The sequence below is a fragment of the Halictus rubicundus genome, chromosome 8, assembly GCF_050948215.1.
Source record: "Halictus rubicundus isolate RS-2024b chromosome 8, iyHalRubi1_principal, whole genome shotgun sequence".
NCBI lineage: Eukaryota > Metazoa > Arthropoda > Insecta > Hymenoptera > Halictidae > Halictus > Halictus rubicundus.
Genome location: NC_135156.1, coordinates 5290545 through 5306967, shown reverse-complemented (window position 1 = coordinate 5306967; position 16423 = coordinate 5290545). Strand labels below are relative to the sequence as shown.

Sequence of the window (16423 nt, the reverse complement as noted above, 5' to 3'; positions counted from 1 at the left end):
TTTGAAAAAGTACAATATATTTTTATGTTTTTTTTTCATATACTCGTTTTCTGTCTATGCGGCGTATTTTCTATTCATCATCCTAGTTCATAATACGTAACGCTATTCTATGTAAATTAATTACAAAGTATTTTATAATTGTACTCCAATTGCAATTACGGATTGCATTGTAATTTAATTGAGCGAAGATCTGAATTATAAATTACAATATGACTGAATCACAATGTAACTCAATGAAACTCAATCTAATTACAATGTAATCAATGTAATTGTAATTATAATTCCTGGAGTTATTCAATTGTAATTCTGCACAACTCCGGCTTCGCGCCAACTATGCACACGCGACGTCCACAATTTTGCAGTCCACTTGAAAACAGTCGAATTAATTTTGCATATTTTGTCGCTTTGAAACACAGCACACAGCATAACGTTCATAGAGCGTATCACTTCTGCCAAATTGTTTGGACCATTTGACAAAACATTTTGAAGATGTAGGTGTACAATGACGCAAATGCAGGCAGCGTCACATTACTTCGATATTCCGGGATGTTCGATGCGAGATTGTTCGGTAAACAACGTATTAAATATCAACGTCAGAAGAGTAGGATGTTCATTGGATGTGAGGAACGGCCGAGAATCGAAACGTCTCGCGTTTCGGAGATCTCGATTGAGCTCCGTCGGAAAAATGAATTTCCAATGCTGCGTCGCGTCGAGGCGGCAGGATCAGGATTAATTTCGTTCGCGATGATCCGAGGTGGAAACCCGAGAGATCATGGAACAGCATGGGAAGAGAACAGGACCCGGACGGGAAGATTGCTCGTTATCGTGGACCGTGGAAAGGGAACACCGGATGACTCGCGCCCGCGTACGTTGCGAAACAAACGCGAGCCGAACCGCTCGCGGTTCCTGTAATAAAGAAATTCGAGAAGAATGAGATTCCAGAGCCTCGAGACGTCGCGGTAACAACGTCGACGTCGATCAGGAATCAGATATTCCGTCGCGCTATTGCGAGATCGGATACCGTTGACTTTTACGCTGGCTTCCTTCCCTTGGAACGCTGATCTTTCACCCCCCCACCCCAGCAACCTTACAGGGTTGTTCTGGTTTCTCAGTTTCAAAAAATTGATTTTTATTCGCGTACTATTTTTATCCTTTATCGAAGTCGTCAATCTCGGATGGCAAACCTGATCACTATGCACTTTTACGCAAAATGAAAATTTTCTTCACCCAATATGAAATTAAAGGCTCAGTTTAGTTATTAAGTACAGTGAATTCTCGATATATGTCAACAACACGGGTCTTACCAGCGTCGTGTATCGTCCAGGAGACATACTCGAGCTGTGTTATGTTTACACCCCTCGGTGTTCGAGGCCTCTCGAGCTTCGTGGCTCTTCACTGGGTATACCCCGCGGTAGTGGGGATAATTCCGCGACGTTTATCATCCAGGCCTTGGCGACATATATAGAGAAATCACTGTATATTAATACTCTCAAAGTCTTTTAGTCTTTTCAATGTTTTAAATTGTAGTATCCAGGCCTTGACGACATATAGAGGGTGTTCACGCTATTACTAGCCAGCGTTTTTCTTGTAAACAGTATACTCCACAGTGACCTCCAAGGTCAGAAATGGAAGAAACATTTTGAATATGTCATATCAATGTGTTTACAAGTATTCCTTATTTATACGAATCAGGCGATGTTGTCATTCACAGAGTGTTTACTTCTGGTTTCAACTATGACGAGACAATTTCAGTATTGCTTCCGAAACCGATTAGTAATATCCTATAGTAATGTATCGTTATTCGGTGGACGAGAAAAGTAAATTGAAATACCTAGAAGAATATCCGGACAGAGTGCAACCAAATGAAAATGAGTTTGTTTTATGTGTGAATCGTTTGAAGGAAACAGGGTCTTTTCTAAATAAGTGTCATAATCGGAAATGTCTTCTTTCTGAAGATGAAAAGTTAGAAGTCCTCTTACATTTTGAAGAAAATCCGACAACTTCGGTAAGAAAAGTAGCTTTCGCGTGTGGTATTGCAGTTGGCTCAACTCATAACATCTTAAAATTACATAATTACAAACCCTTTAAAAATACCATAAAGTACAAGGGCTACAAGAAAGTGATATACCGCCGCATACTGAATTTTGCGATTGGTTACTTATGAAGAACAGAAACGACTGCAATTTTTATAAAACCATTCTTTGGACAGATGAATCAAGCTTCGATAACAATATAATGACCAACACTCATAATGCTCACGTATGGTGCAGTGAAAACCCAAGAGTGAGAAGGGAAACAAGTTTCCAAGTGCAATTTCGCATAAATCTATGGTGTGGCATAAACAATGTGCTATCAGGGCCTTATTCTTATAGTGGAATATTGAATGGGGAAAGTTATTTAGCGTTTTTAAATACACAATTTAGAGACTATTGGGCACATCTACCACTGTCTATTATGCAAGGTATGTATTTCCAACAAGACAGAGCCCCACCACATAACAGCAGAATCGTAAGAAATGATCTCAACGACATGTTTCAAGACCGATGGATTGGAACATACGGATCTGTCAAGTGGCCAGCAAGATCTCTAGATTTATCACCCCTGGACTTTTTTTTATGGGGTGCTTTTAAAGATTTTAAAGAGTTCGTTTACGATACACCACCGAGAGATGATAACGACTTGAAAAGCAAAATAGCACAAGCATGTTCGTCATTATCTCGGACTACATTAGAGGAAGCTGCCAAATATGTAATTAAAAGAGCCGAAATGTGCATCCATGGACGAGGAAGTCATATTGAACATTTACTGTAGCCTCACCGATAAAGAATACTTGTAAACACATTAGTATGATATATTCAAAATGTTTTTTCCATTCCTGACCTTGCATGGCCTTGTAGGTCACTGTGCAGTATACGGATGAATTCGTCTAGACACACGCTTTCATTTGACATAAAAAATATGCTGCATTCCATTTAAAAAATTGAAGATCACCTTCATATCTAACAAAATAGTATAAACACAATAATATTACATACGCCATTGTGTTACATATAAAAAACAGTACTACTTTCCCCTCTTTCATTTTTTTCTAATATTTACTATTTACAAGAAAAACGCTGGATAGAAAATCACTGTATCGTGGAACACGTGTGCGAAAGAACTTGTTCGAATTCGTAAAATTAGTGCAGTGACTTGGGTTTGAAGAACGCGTTCGAAACGAGTCACTTTTTAATCCTCCATACGCTATGCCGGAGTCATAGGTACAATAAGTCAACATGTACAATTTTATTCCGATATAAAACGACGCTTTTTACTCCGATGTAAGAGAATTGCTATCCCCTCTTCATCTTCTTCATCCGAAATACGACGAAAGCCGGTCCCGAGTCATCGCCTTGTATCGAAAGAAAACTGTAAATATCGGTGTGGGTCAGAAATGACCGCGGCTCAGGTCTAGAACTCGTAGGAGTCCGTAGGAGTTAACAGTTTCCATAATTCATGCTCTTGTTTCGTCTTGTTTAGAGTATTCCGCAACGAAATGCATCCTAACACCCCGATGCATTTCAAGCTCCGCCCACTGCCGTTCGGTAAACTGTTGCGTCCAAATATCCCGAATGAAATTAGACCGAAGTTGATGCTCGATTCGGTCGAAAAACTTTCGAACTGTCTAACGCAATTATTCTATGCTCGGATTAAATTCATTTGCATTCATTTGCACACGTGCGCTCGGCACGCGGATAAATTATGATGCACGAGACTTAAATATCCATCCAAGCGTTGCTATTTATAATTATTTTATGTCGGGAAGTTGTATGGCTGCGAGAGACGACTGGAACAACAGTGTGTTGTTACGCATGCTGATTTTTCCGAGGTGACCCAATTAATTGGATATATATATATATTGTTAATAACGTTTCAATCTTTTCTCTTTTCGAAAACATTACTCGCACAAGTAATATCTTGTATTACTGTTTTTCGACGAACGAATCACTTTGTTTCAGACTGCACCACGAACGCGGTTTTGCATCCTGTTGCGATATTGTAACTTTTATGATTTTTTCTGTAACTCCGACCAAGTGCAGTTTTTTTCAAAAGTCGTTTTTTTCGCGTCATGCAGCAAACTAGTTGTTCTAATATCTCAAAAAAAAAAAAAAACAAACAAACAAAATCCAACAAAAATATTGATTGAATATTGAATTAAAAATGTTATCGTTCTTGAGTGACTCTATTGCTTTAAACGCGCGTGCGTTTCGTCGTGCAAACGAGAAATAGGTGTTTCAATCGTTGCAGTTCTATCGCCGTGGAAATGATAAAGGGGAAAAACCGTCAGCTTTGAAAACAATAGAGTCAAAGGAAAAATTATAAGACCACCACGGGTCCGAGAAAAATCAATGGCGATCTTAATTACACGACGACGCGATGTCGAGCCCCGTTAATTGCCGTGTCAATTGGAGAAGCGAGATAAAGACATTTCTATTAACCGGCTGTAGCCGTTGGCTGTACGGAAGATCGTTCCGATACACCCGCTTAGCGGCATTATGTTCGTTAATATTATAATGATCGAACGTGTTTGTTCTGCGAATAGGTATTCGCGAGATTTTCGACGCGAAAAGTCGATATTTTCAGCAATATTGTCGTCGTGTCATTGGATAGCAGTGACTTATCGATAATCGATAGCAGCGTCTCTGCAAATTGTAGCAGAGGGTGTTACCGGAGAGGGCGATTCCTCGATTCCTCGATACAGGATACCGCGAAATTCGTTTCGAATTACAGGGAAAATCCCGGATTCGATGGTCTTTATGCCAGGGTCGATTAGGCGACTGCGAATCGAGCCCGATAAGTCCGTACCTCAAGTGAGATTGAATATAAGACTTTGTCCCGTTCAAACTGACCCGATTTGAACCTATAAAGAGGTCGAGAAAGGGACCAGGAACAGGAAAAGCTACTTGTTGATTCCGCGCGGCGATCATGCGACTCGTCGCGAGCAACGAGAGCAGCGATTCCGGACCGATTCGAACAGGTTCGACGAGCCCCCCCGGGACGAGGATAAGGTTGTCAAAGTTGATCCTCTCGATCCTGTTCGCTCGAGGTAATTAATGAGACCGGAGACGCGCGCGAATACCTGGAAACTCGGCCGAGACGAAGATCGAATTGCAGTCTCGCGCTTTGCCTAACCTGCAAAATGCGAGAACCTGCTTTTTCGCAATGTCCTGCAGTTGCTTCCGAGACAGGACTAAAATTTTTCCCAAGTTCCAGGACTAATCAACACTTCGACTTCTGGTCTTGTTTCAACTGATCTTGTATAATATATTAGAACTACTTAACTGGTGACAGTTAATTTCAAATTCGTTTTAAACTCGAATTTTGTCACTTTTTCAGCTGGGTAGAAAATTGATCTCTTTTTGAAGCATCTGCGAAATTGTGGTGGGTACAGAAATTAATTCTTGGCTCCCGTCAGCAGTCAATTTCAAATTCGTTTTAAACTCGAATCTGTCACTTTTTCAGCTGGGTAGAAAATTGATCTCTTTTTGAAACATCAGTGAAATTGTGGTGGGTACAGAAATGAATTCTTCACTTCCGTCAGCAGTCAATTTCAAATTCGTTTTATACTCGAATCTGTTACGTTTTCAGCTGGGTAGAAAATTGATCTCTTTTTGAAACATCTGCGAAATTGTGGTGGGTACAGGAATTAATTCTTGACTCCCGTCAGCAATCAATTTCAAATTCGTTTTAAACTCGAATTTTGTTACATTTTTAGCTGGGTAGAAAATTGATCTCGCTTTGAAAAATCTGCGACATTCTGGTGGGTATAGAATTAATATATATTATATTAGATATACATAATTCGTGACAGTCAACTTCAAATTCGTTTGAAACTCGAATGTTGTCACTTTTTCAGCTGGGTAGAAAATTGATCTCGCTTTGAAAAATCTGCGAAATTGTGGTGGGTATAGAAATTAATTCTTGACTTCCGTCAGGAGTCAATTTCAAATTCGTTTTAAACTCGAATTTTGTTACATTTTTAGCTGGGTAGAAAATTGACCTCTTTTTGAAAAATGTGCGAAATTGTGGTGGGTATAGAAATTAATTCGTGACTGTCATCAGCAGTTGCAACTTCGTTTTAAACTGGAATTTCTTGCTTGGGAAGAAAATTGATCTTTTTTCGAAGAATCATTTGATTTTTCAGAAACGTCTCTAATGCAGTCTAAGGTGCATTCAGGCTGCATGTCTCTAAGGTAGCCCAAAGTGGAGTTTCGTTTGCACCACAGAAACGAGCAGGTATCGATTGCTTTAAAAAAAGTATTTTCCTTCGTTCGGAGAAATGTTTATGTAAACAAATGTGTAAATAATTCGTGGGCCAGACAAGAATTAAGCACTTCTCCGTGAACGAAAAATCGTGTCGGATAAGTTTAATTTTGTGTGCTTCGGAAATAGTCGAGCGAAACACAACCTGTGAACTTTATGGAATATTGACGAATTTTAACAAAGTAGAGTCGTCGGTTTCTAGAATAGCACACGATGTATTATGCATGCCCTCCGGAAGTTCGCGCTCTTTAAGAGAAGTATAAGCAACCCCCGCCGATCGGAAATGAAAATCGACCTCTCTCTTCTCTGGGAGAAATCGGAACTGGACAAAAGTTCGATTAGCTTTGTATTTAAGAAGTTCCTGGAAGATTTCCAAGCTAAATAGCGGATCCCGCTGGCCAATGGAGGCTAAGGAAATTCCGCTCCGGAGACGTCAGCCCTTTAGGTCGATTCGACCGAAATAAAAACCTCTCTTCTCAATTATTCATTCTCTTCAATTGTTCTCGGAAACGCGGAAAATTAACAATAAACCTACCAAGCATTAAAAGTATTTGGCAAACGTTGCCTTACAAAAATGGCAACAGTAAATTTATTGTGAATGCCCGTAATTCCACAAATGAGTTTTTATAATTTCAATAATTGAAAAATGTAAAGCCGGTCATCTGACTGCGGTAGTTTTAATGTTAATGTGTCATTCAAATTCCTCGCGCGTCGCGGTCAATTTCGCGAGCAACCTTTTGCTAGAAATCGGACACGAACTTTGCTCCAATTCGCAAAAGTCAAATGTGCACCAGCTGCTCAAACTCGACACAGTACAATACACCGAATACAATTGTTTGTTGCAGTGAATTATGCATCGTAATCTGTTGCTTTTCACGGTCAGGAACTGCTTTCAAATTTGGCTGTAGAAATATGCTTACAATGGAAGTTAACCGAATAATTTTGATTATAATCGAACAACTTTGTTCAGATGCAGTCGGTCGAATTCGAGCACAGCAATTTCATAATAGCTCATTACAAAAATTCAGTTTATTACAGCCAGCCAGACATGCGTTTCTTATGCTTCACGATCAAAGCCCAACGATCTAAAATTCAGCTCTATCACATCGATCTTCAATCAGAATCAGATTAATAAAATCCCAAAACACCTGTGCAACGCGACAACCTCGCACTTTCTTTCGCGCGCGAACGGAACCTCGAAGCACCCCTAACCGCGTCGACAGTTTCCCAGTCCACGGAGGGCTGGAAACACCTGTTCCGCGACCAAACTTGTTTCAGCGTAATTGTTAAATAATTCTTTCATGCTCTACAATCAATTATTAAAATAATCGTCTCCACTTTGATCTTCCGAATTTTCCGGGTGACGTCCCCGCACACATAATTCTCAAAAATGGCAAATATTTTGGAGTTCGAAGCTTCGAAGGCGCAGAAACATTTCTTGAAAATATGCAACTTGAGAAATTCAATTTTCACCATGAAAAACGATTTCGCAGCCTACTGGAAACACCTGTTCCGCGGCAGAACTTATTGCAGCGTAATTTTTAAATAATTCTTTCATGCTCTACAATCAATTATTAAAATAATCGTCTCCACTTTGATCTTCCGAAGTTTCCGGGTGACGTCCCCGCACACATAATGCTCTAAAATGGCAAATATTTTGGAGTTCGAAGCTTCGAAGGCGCAGAAAAGTTTCTTGAAAATATGCAACTTGAGAAATTCAATTTTCACCATGAAAAACGATTTCGCAGCCTACTGGAAACACCTGTTCCGCGGCAAAACTTATTGCAGCGTAATTGTTAAATAATTCTTTCATGCTCTACGATCAATTGTTAAAATAATCGTCTCCACTTTGATCTTCCGAATTTTCCGGGTGACGTCCCCGCACACATAATTCTCAAAAATGGCAAATATTTTGGAGTTCGAAGCTTCGAAGGCGCAGAAAAGTTTCTTGAAAATATGCAACTTGAGAAATTCAATTTTCGCCAGGAAAAACGATTTCGCAGCCTACTGGAAACACCTGTTCCGCGGCAAAACTTATTGCAGCGTAATTGTTAAATAATTCTTTCATGCACTACAATCAATTATTAAAATAATCGTCTCCACTTTGATCTTCCGAATTTTCCGGGTGACGTCCCCGCACACATAATTCTCTAAAATGGCAAATATTTTGGAGTTCGAAGCTTCGAAGGCGCAGAAAAGTTTCTTGAAAATATGCAACTTGAGAAACTCAATTTTCACCAAGAAAAACGATTTCGCAGCCTACTGGAAACACCTGTTCCGCGGCAAAACTTATTGCAGCGTAATTGTTAAATAATTCTTTCATGCTCTACAATCAATTGTTAAAATAATCGTCTCCACTTTGATCTTCCGAATTTTCCGGGTGACGTCCCCGCACACATAATTCTCTAAAATGGCAAATATTTTGGAGTTCGAAGCTTCGAAGGCGCAGAAAAATTTCTTGAAAATATGCAACTTGAGAAATTCAATTTTCACCAAGAAAAACGATTTCGCAGCCTACTGGAAACACCTGTTCCGCGGCAAAACTTATTGCAGCGTAATTGTTAAATAATTCTTTCATGCTCTACAATCAATTGTTAAAATAATCGTCTCCACTTTGATCTTCCGAATTTTCCGGGTGACGTCCCCGCACACATAATTCTCAAAAAATGGCAAATATTTTGGAGTTCGAAGCTTCGAAGGCGCAGAAACATTTCTTGAAAATATGCAACTTGAGAAATTAAATTTTCGCCAGGAAAAACGATTTCGCAGCCCACTGCGAGCAGCCACCGATCGCGCGCGAAATCCTCCCGCGTTTCGTGGTCGTCACGGCGCTGGAATTGACCCAGCTTCCGACGCATCCAAAACACGCCTAACTCCGTCGCGGAGCGGAGATGATGATAACTCGCGATGATCAGAGTTTAGCCGTGACAGTGTTCCGGCGGGAATAGAACGCGTGGAATTACTCACCGGATACTCGTCGTACTTGGTCGAATAGTCTGGATAATCGATGCTGTTCGCGTTCCGTTTTCCAAGGGCTCGTTGTCCTATGGTGCCGGCGATGATGGGCACCATGGCCACCACCACTAATGGTATCACGCCGTTGCCCATCTGTCTTCTTCTTCCTCTTCCTTTTCCTCTTCCGTCTGTCCGTCTGTCTGTCTGTTTCGCCGGCGATCACAGCATCAAAGAAAGACGAAGAAGCAGCGACCCTCTTGATCTTCGTTGATCCTTCCGGCGAGGCGCGTCAGGATCGAACCACCACCTCGATCGTGCTGTTCGATCTCTTCTCGATGATCTACCGTCGATTACCAACGGTTTTTCGGGCGTTCTTCCAGAGCGGACGAGGGATGGTGAGTACGATGGGGTTTTGCACGGTGTTTCTTTTTGTTTCGACGGGTTCGCTCAGCAGGATCCGATTCGGGGAGGATCGAACGAGGATTCAGGAGACCGATCTCACGTCCGGCAGGACAGCTGGCTATTCGAGGAAGACGAAGGACCTGCTCTCGAGGACGCAATGTGACGCTACGAGCGGCAAACGCTCTCCTATATACTTCGTCGTGTACGCGTACTCCACGCTACGCAGGCGCTGGCCATTTCCGCCCGCGAAACTAACCGCCCTTGGTTTCTCGACCACCGACGCGCCGAACTACCTTTGTCCTTTCCCTTACCGGACTCTTTCCATTTGGCCCTGATCACGAGGAAACATTTGCAAGCGCCGGCACATCTTCTTGAGATTATACGAAGTTTAGACAATTTTGCGTTTCGGGGACTCTTTCGAGGTAGAGACACGCTACTGTCACGTGCTATCACGTTACATACAGAGCGACTGATAATTGGAAAAAGAAAGAAATTTTTATTTGATTCCTGGGTCTTGCAAACAGATGCAAACATTTTGTTTTTGTTTTGCATAAAGATACGTAGTGGAAGGGAAGCTTTCCTATTTTTGGAGCCAGTGATAAACGAAGGAGTAGCCCTTTGAGTGGAACATTGCTGGTTCCTTGTAAGAAGGCTTGTACTGTAGCGATTTTGGAAGTATAGACAATTTTGTGTTCTCATAAGGCGTTTTAGGGTTGTCCTTTTCTTATGGTTTTTCACGGCTCCTTTCATCCCTTCGGTATGAATGATATTTTTACCCTTTTAGTGCCAGAAATTTTACGGAGTACATGCGAAGAATGCCACGGGCCGATTTGATAAACAAGCGAGGCCCTTCAAACGATCACAGTTTTCGCATAAACGATCACAGTTTTCGCACAGTTTTTGCATAAGTTTTCGATAGATCGGCCCGCTGGCACTAAGAGGGTTAAGGGGGGAACCTTGTGTGAAATGAAATTTTCGAGAAATTTGAAATTTCCTCAAGAATACGACGAAAAAAGTTAGAAAGTGGTCAGAGATGTTCTTGTAAGGTTATTTTCAAAATATAGCGAACGGTTGTGTCGGGCGGAGCGGCACAGGTAGTCGGGCTCTCGTCGGAAAAGTTCGTGCTTCTCGAAAAGAAGAAAAAACGGGTGTAGTACAACTTTTTGAGGAAGAGGAAGATTTGTTCCATGGAAATAACCGCGGTAAGTTAAAATGAATTAAGATCTTTTCACGATTTTTCTGTTAGAAAAGCTTTAAGCGCATTTTTCTCGACAGGTAAATTTGCATACACTAAAGATTCCATCTTGATTTTTTTGTCCACTGTACGCTGCACGGAGCGACGCATCTTCAGGATGCCATTTTCAAGCCTCCATTTCACCATTGATATGAACGATTGAGATTTATAAAAAATACTTTTTTGTTAACAATATAACGTTAATAAATGATACCTCAAACTTTAACTCTTCGTACTCGAAGATATTTTAACATCAAAACGAAACGTTTCTTCCGACCTAGAATATTGTCCTTCATGTTATACATACGAAAATGGTGCAATTTACTCGTACAATACCGAAATGTTTAGTAATTTATTAAATAGAAACAAATCTAATAATGTAAAAAATATTTTGAATAATAATACAGCAATTTTTAGTGGTGCCCTACAGTCGCCATTCGAGTGCTAAGGGTTAAATCAATCTACGCTTTACATTAAAAAAAAAAATTCTTGAAAAACAGACCATTTACATAAGGTTCCCCCTTAAACAACAATATGTTCTCTTAGATTGCTGCTGGACATTTCTAGATCCTTGTAGTAAGTCTTCTACTGTTGCGATTTTTTGTAAGAGTAGATAATTTTTCTTTTCAAGAGTCTTTTTAGAGCTGGCCTTTTCTCATGAATTTTAAGGGCTCCTTTCATTCCCTCGGAATGTGTGACCTTTAAACAATAATGTGCTCTATTGCTGCTGGGCATTGCTAGATCCTTGTAGGAAGTCTTCTACTGTTGCGATTTTGAAAGAGCAGACAATTTTTCTTTTCAAGAGTCCCTTGAGAACTGTCCTTTTCTCATGAATCTTAAGGGCTCCTTTCATCCCCTCGGAATGAGTGACCTTTAAACAATAATGTGCTCTATTGCTGCTGGACATGGCTAGATCCTTGTAGGAAGTCTTGTACTGTAACGATTTCGGAAGTGTAGACAGTTCAAGGGTCTCTTTGTATCGTTCTTTTCCTCACCTTCTGTTTCAAGGGTTCTCTTCACCCCTTCGGCATGGATGTTCAAACAGAGGTGTATTGGTCCCTTGTAGAAAGCTTTGGTGGATATTTCTCCTTGTTCCTGAACGATTTTACGGATCCAGACGATCTCGCCATTTGAAGTGTACTTTCAAAGTTGGTTCTTCGTGCTTCATCCCTGATCTGTAGGGTCCCTTTCATTCCTCTGGCATATATAATGTTTAAACTAAAGTATGCTCTTCCAGATCGATGCTGAATCTTGCTGATTCCTTGTAGGGAGCTTCGATTCGTGTATATCTCGTTCCTCAGCTGTTTTGGTGCTTCAGAAACTATTGGAGTGCATTTTTGGAGTTGAACTTGCGTTCCTCGACCCCAATTTTCGCAACTCCTTTCGCCCCTCCGATTTCGATGATGTCGAAACAAAAATTTACAAAACTATACCATATATACCTACATACATTATTAAATTTAAGTAATAAAATGAGAAAAAATAGAATGGAAATATTCTGAGTCGGAAGAAATGTTTAGTTTTCGAGTTAAAAACCTGTTGGAGATCGCGCGACTATAATTGTTTTCTACCATGATAACGTTGACACAAAGCGAAGGATTAAACGAAATATTTGTAGGCGAACAGGATCGAAGAAAATTAATTGGTTCGCCGGGCTGCAGGTTGCAAAAACGGTACCGGGTTTCGCTTGCACGGTTGATCGCGGTTGCAAACTTCCGCGGTGATCGACGCATCAAAGTTCCCGAGAGTCTTTTCTTCCTCTACGGCGAGCCTAGCTAATTAAAGTTCGCGAACCTCGAACCACGAGAGACGACTTCGACCGATTTGTCGCGAGGTGATCCTCGCTGACGTCGAGAAGCACTGTCGAAGAATCAATCGCGCTGAAACGTGCCTAATTGGCTAACTAATTGGTAAATCTAGCCGCAAACACGCATCCATCGTCGCAACAATTTCGACCGAATTTTACGTCAACTTTGCTCTTTCTGTGCAATAGAAAATTTTTAATTCCTTTTGTCAATCGCATGTTTTATGCTATACCTACTCATGTTTATCAGAAATGCATAAAATCCGTCATTAATGAACGAAATAAAACGAAATAAAATGATTAACAGTTTCAAATCAGATGGGTTCCTCGTTCTTGCGAAGGTTTGGACAGGTGTAACAGGTTTTTGAAGGTCGCAATTTTCCGGACCACGAGCAGTGGACGCGGTCCTCGTCGCAGACCGATTACAAAGTCGCCGATTAACCGATTCGGGAATTCCAACTTCCGGTCTCGGGAGGTTTGGAAAGTTTCGTTCTCCAGCTAATAGGATCTTGATCTTGAGAGTTTTCACTCTCGCCCTCTCGCCCTCCCGCCGCGCGAACCTTTGCCCTTTTACTCGCTCGGGACCGCCCTCCGTTCATAATATCGTGCTATCCCTCGAATGATTACGTTTTCGACTCGAGACGGCCGACTTCTAGTTTCTTCCACTTTTATCACCTCCTTCTTTCCCCTTGAAACAGTGTCAACGTTGGAAATTGTTGAACATTTGTGTTTGGCACACTTCTAATCTCGTGTTTCGCGGGACGGATGGAGAATTTTCAATTTCGAGAACCAAGTGAATTGGAAACTCTTGAGAAGCTGCATGGATTAGTTTTTTGCAGGATAAATGAATAAATTGGTCAAGCAGACTTCAAAATTTAATAACTTTTTTAAAATTGATTCGAGTGACTTGGGAATTTTTGAGAAGCTAGATGGACTAGTTTTAAAAATTTAATAGCTTTCTTAAATTGATTCGAGTGACTTGGGAATTTTTGAGAAGCTACATGGACTAGTTTGTTAGAGGATAAATGAATAGATTGGTCAAGCAGACTTCAAAATTTAACAGCTTTCGTAAAATTCATTTGCGTGACTTGGAAACTCTTGAGAAGCTGGATGGATTGGTTTTTTTTACAGAATAAATGAATAAATTGGTCAAGAAGACTTCAAAATTGAATAGCTTTCGAGTGAATTCGGAATTTTTGTGAAGCTAGATGGACTAGTTTGCTACAGGATAAACGAATAAATTGGTCAAGCAGACTTCAAAATTTAATAACTGTCTTAAATTGATTCTAGAGAATTGGGAATTTTTGTAAAGCTAGATGGACTAGTTTTAAAAATGTAATAACTTTCTTAAATTGATTCGGGTGACTTGGGAATTTTTGAGAAGCTAGATGGACTAGTTTGCTACGGGATAAACGAATAAATTGGTCAAGCAGACTTCAAAATTTAATAACTGTCTTAAATTTATTCTAGAGAATTGGGAATTTTTGTAAAGCTAGATGGACTAGTTTTAAAATTGTAATGACTTTCTTAAATTGATTCGGGTGACTTGGGAATTTTTGAGAAGCTAGATGGACTAGTTTGTTAGAGGATAATTGAATAAGTTGGTCAATCAGATTTCAAAATTTAATAGCTTTCTTAAAATTGATTTGCATGACTTGGAAACTCTTGAGAAACTAGATGGACTAGTTTGCTACGGGATAAATGAATAAATTGGTCAAGCAGACTTCAAAATTTAATAACTTTCTTAAAATTGATTCGAGTGACTTGGGAATTTTTGAGAAGCTAGATGGACTAGTTTTAAAAATTTAATAGCTTTCTTAAATTGATTCGAGTGACTTGGGAATTTTTGAGCAGCTACATGGACTAGTTTGTTAGAGGATAAATGAATAGATTGGTCAAGCAGACTTCAAAATTTAACAGCTTTCGTAAAATTCATTTGCGTGACTTGGAAACTCTTGAGAAGCTGGATGGATTGGTTTTTTTACAGAATAAATGAATAAATTGGTCAAGAAGACTTCAAAATTGAATAGCTTTCGAGTGAATTCGGAATTTTTGTGAAGCTAGATGGACTAGTTTGCTACAGGATAAATGATTAAATTGGTCAAGCAGACTTCAAAATTTAATAACTGTCTTAAATTGATTCTAGAGAATTGGGAATTTTTGTAAAGCTAGATGGACTAGTTTTAAAAATGTAATAACTTTCTTAAATTGATTCGGGTGACCTGGGAATTTTTGAGAAGCTAGATGGACTAGTTTTAAAAATTTAATAGCTTTCTTAAATTGATTCGAGTGACTTGGGAATTTTTGAGAAGCTACATGGACTAGTTTGTTAGAGGATAAATGAATAGATTGGTCAAGCAGACTTCAAAATTTAACAGCTTTCTTAAAATTCATTTGCGTAACTTGGAAACTCTGGAGAAGCTGGATGGATTCGTTTTTTTTACAGAATAAATGAATAAATTGGTCAAGCAGACTTCAAAATTTAATAACTGTCTTAAATTGATTCTAGAGAATTGGGAATTTTTGTAAAGCTAGATGGACTAGTTTTAAAAATGTAATAACTTTCTTAAATTGATTCGGGTGACTTGGGAATTTTTGAGAAGCTAGATGGACTAGTTTGCTACGGGATAAACGAATAAATTGGTCAAGCAGACTTCAAAATTTAATAACTGTTTTAAATTTATTCTAGAGAATTGGGAATTTTTGTAAAGCTAGATGGACTAGTTTTAAAATTGTAATGACTTTCTTAAATTGATTCGGGTGACTTGGGAATTTTTGAGAAGCTAGATGGACTAGTTTGTTAGAGGATAATTGAATAAGTTGGTCAAGCAGATTTCAAAATTTAATACCTTTCTTAAATTGATTCGAATGACTTGGGACTTTTTGAGAAGCTAGATGGACTAGTTTGCTACGGGATAAATGAATAAATTGGTCAAGCAGACTTCAAAATTTAATAACTTTCTTAAAATTGATTTCAGTGACTTGGGAATTTTTGAGAAGCTACATGGTCTAGTTTGTTAGAGGATAAATGAATAGATTGGTCAAGCAGACTTCAAAATTTAACAGCTTTCTTAAAATTGATTTGCGTCACTTGGAAACTCTTGAGAAGCTGGATGGATTGGTTTTTTACAGAATAAATGAATAAATTGGTCAAGTAGACTTCAAAATTGAATAGCTTTCGAGTGAATTCGGAATTTTTGTGAAGCTAGATGGACTAGTTTGCTACAGGATAAATGATTAAATTGGTCAAGCAGACTTCAAAATTTAATAACTGTCTTAAATTGATTCTAGAGAATTGGGAATTTTTGTAAAGCTAGATGGACTAGTTTTAAAAATGTAATAACTTTCTTAAATTGATTCGGGTGACCTGGGAATTTTTGAGAAGCTAGATGGACTAGTTTTAAAAATTTAATAGCTTTCTTAAATTGATTCGAGTGACTTGGGAATTTTTGAGAAGCTACACGGTCTAGTTTGTTAGAGGATAAATGAATAGATTGGTCAAGCAGACTTCAAAATTTAACAGCTTTCTTAAAATTGATTTGCGTCACTTGGAAACTCTTGAGAAGCTGGATGGATTCGTTTTTTTTTACAGAATAAATGAATAAATTGGTCAAGTAGACTTCAAAATTTAATAGTTTATTAAAAATTGATTCGAGTGACATCGGGACTCTTGAGAAGCTAGGTGGACTAGTTTGTTAGAGGATAAATAAATGAATGGATTCACG

General features: G+C 39.3%; 1 protein-coding gene across 1 annotated transcript in view; it reads right to left on the bottom strand.

Moving 5' to 3' along the window:
• The window catches only part of LOC143356040 (uncharacterized), a 37566-nt gene extending 27754 nt beyond the window's left edge, over positions 1 to 9812 (bottom strand). The window contains exon 1 of the mRNA XM_076791386.1: positions 9271 to 9812. Coding sequence (XP_076647501.1) covers positions 9271 to 9411 — 141 coding nt within the window. The 5' untranslated portion in view covers positions 9412 to 9812. The remainder of the gene's footprint in view (positions 1 to 9270) is intronic.
• Positions 9813 to 16423: the final 6611 nt, after the last annotated feature.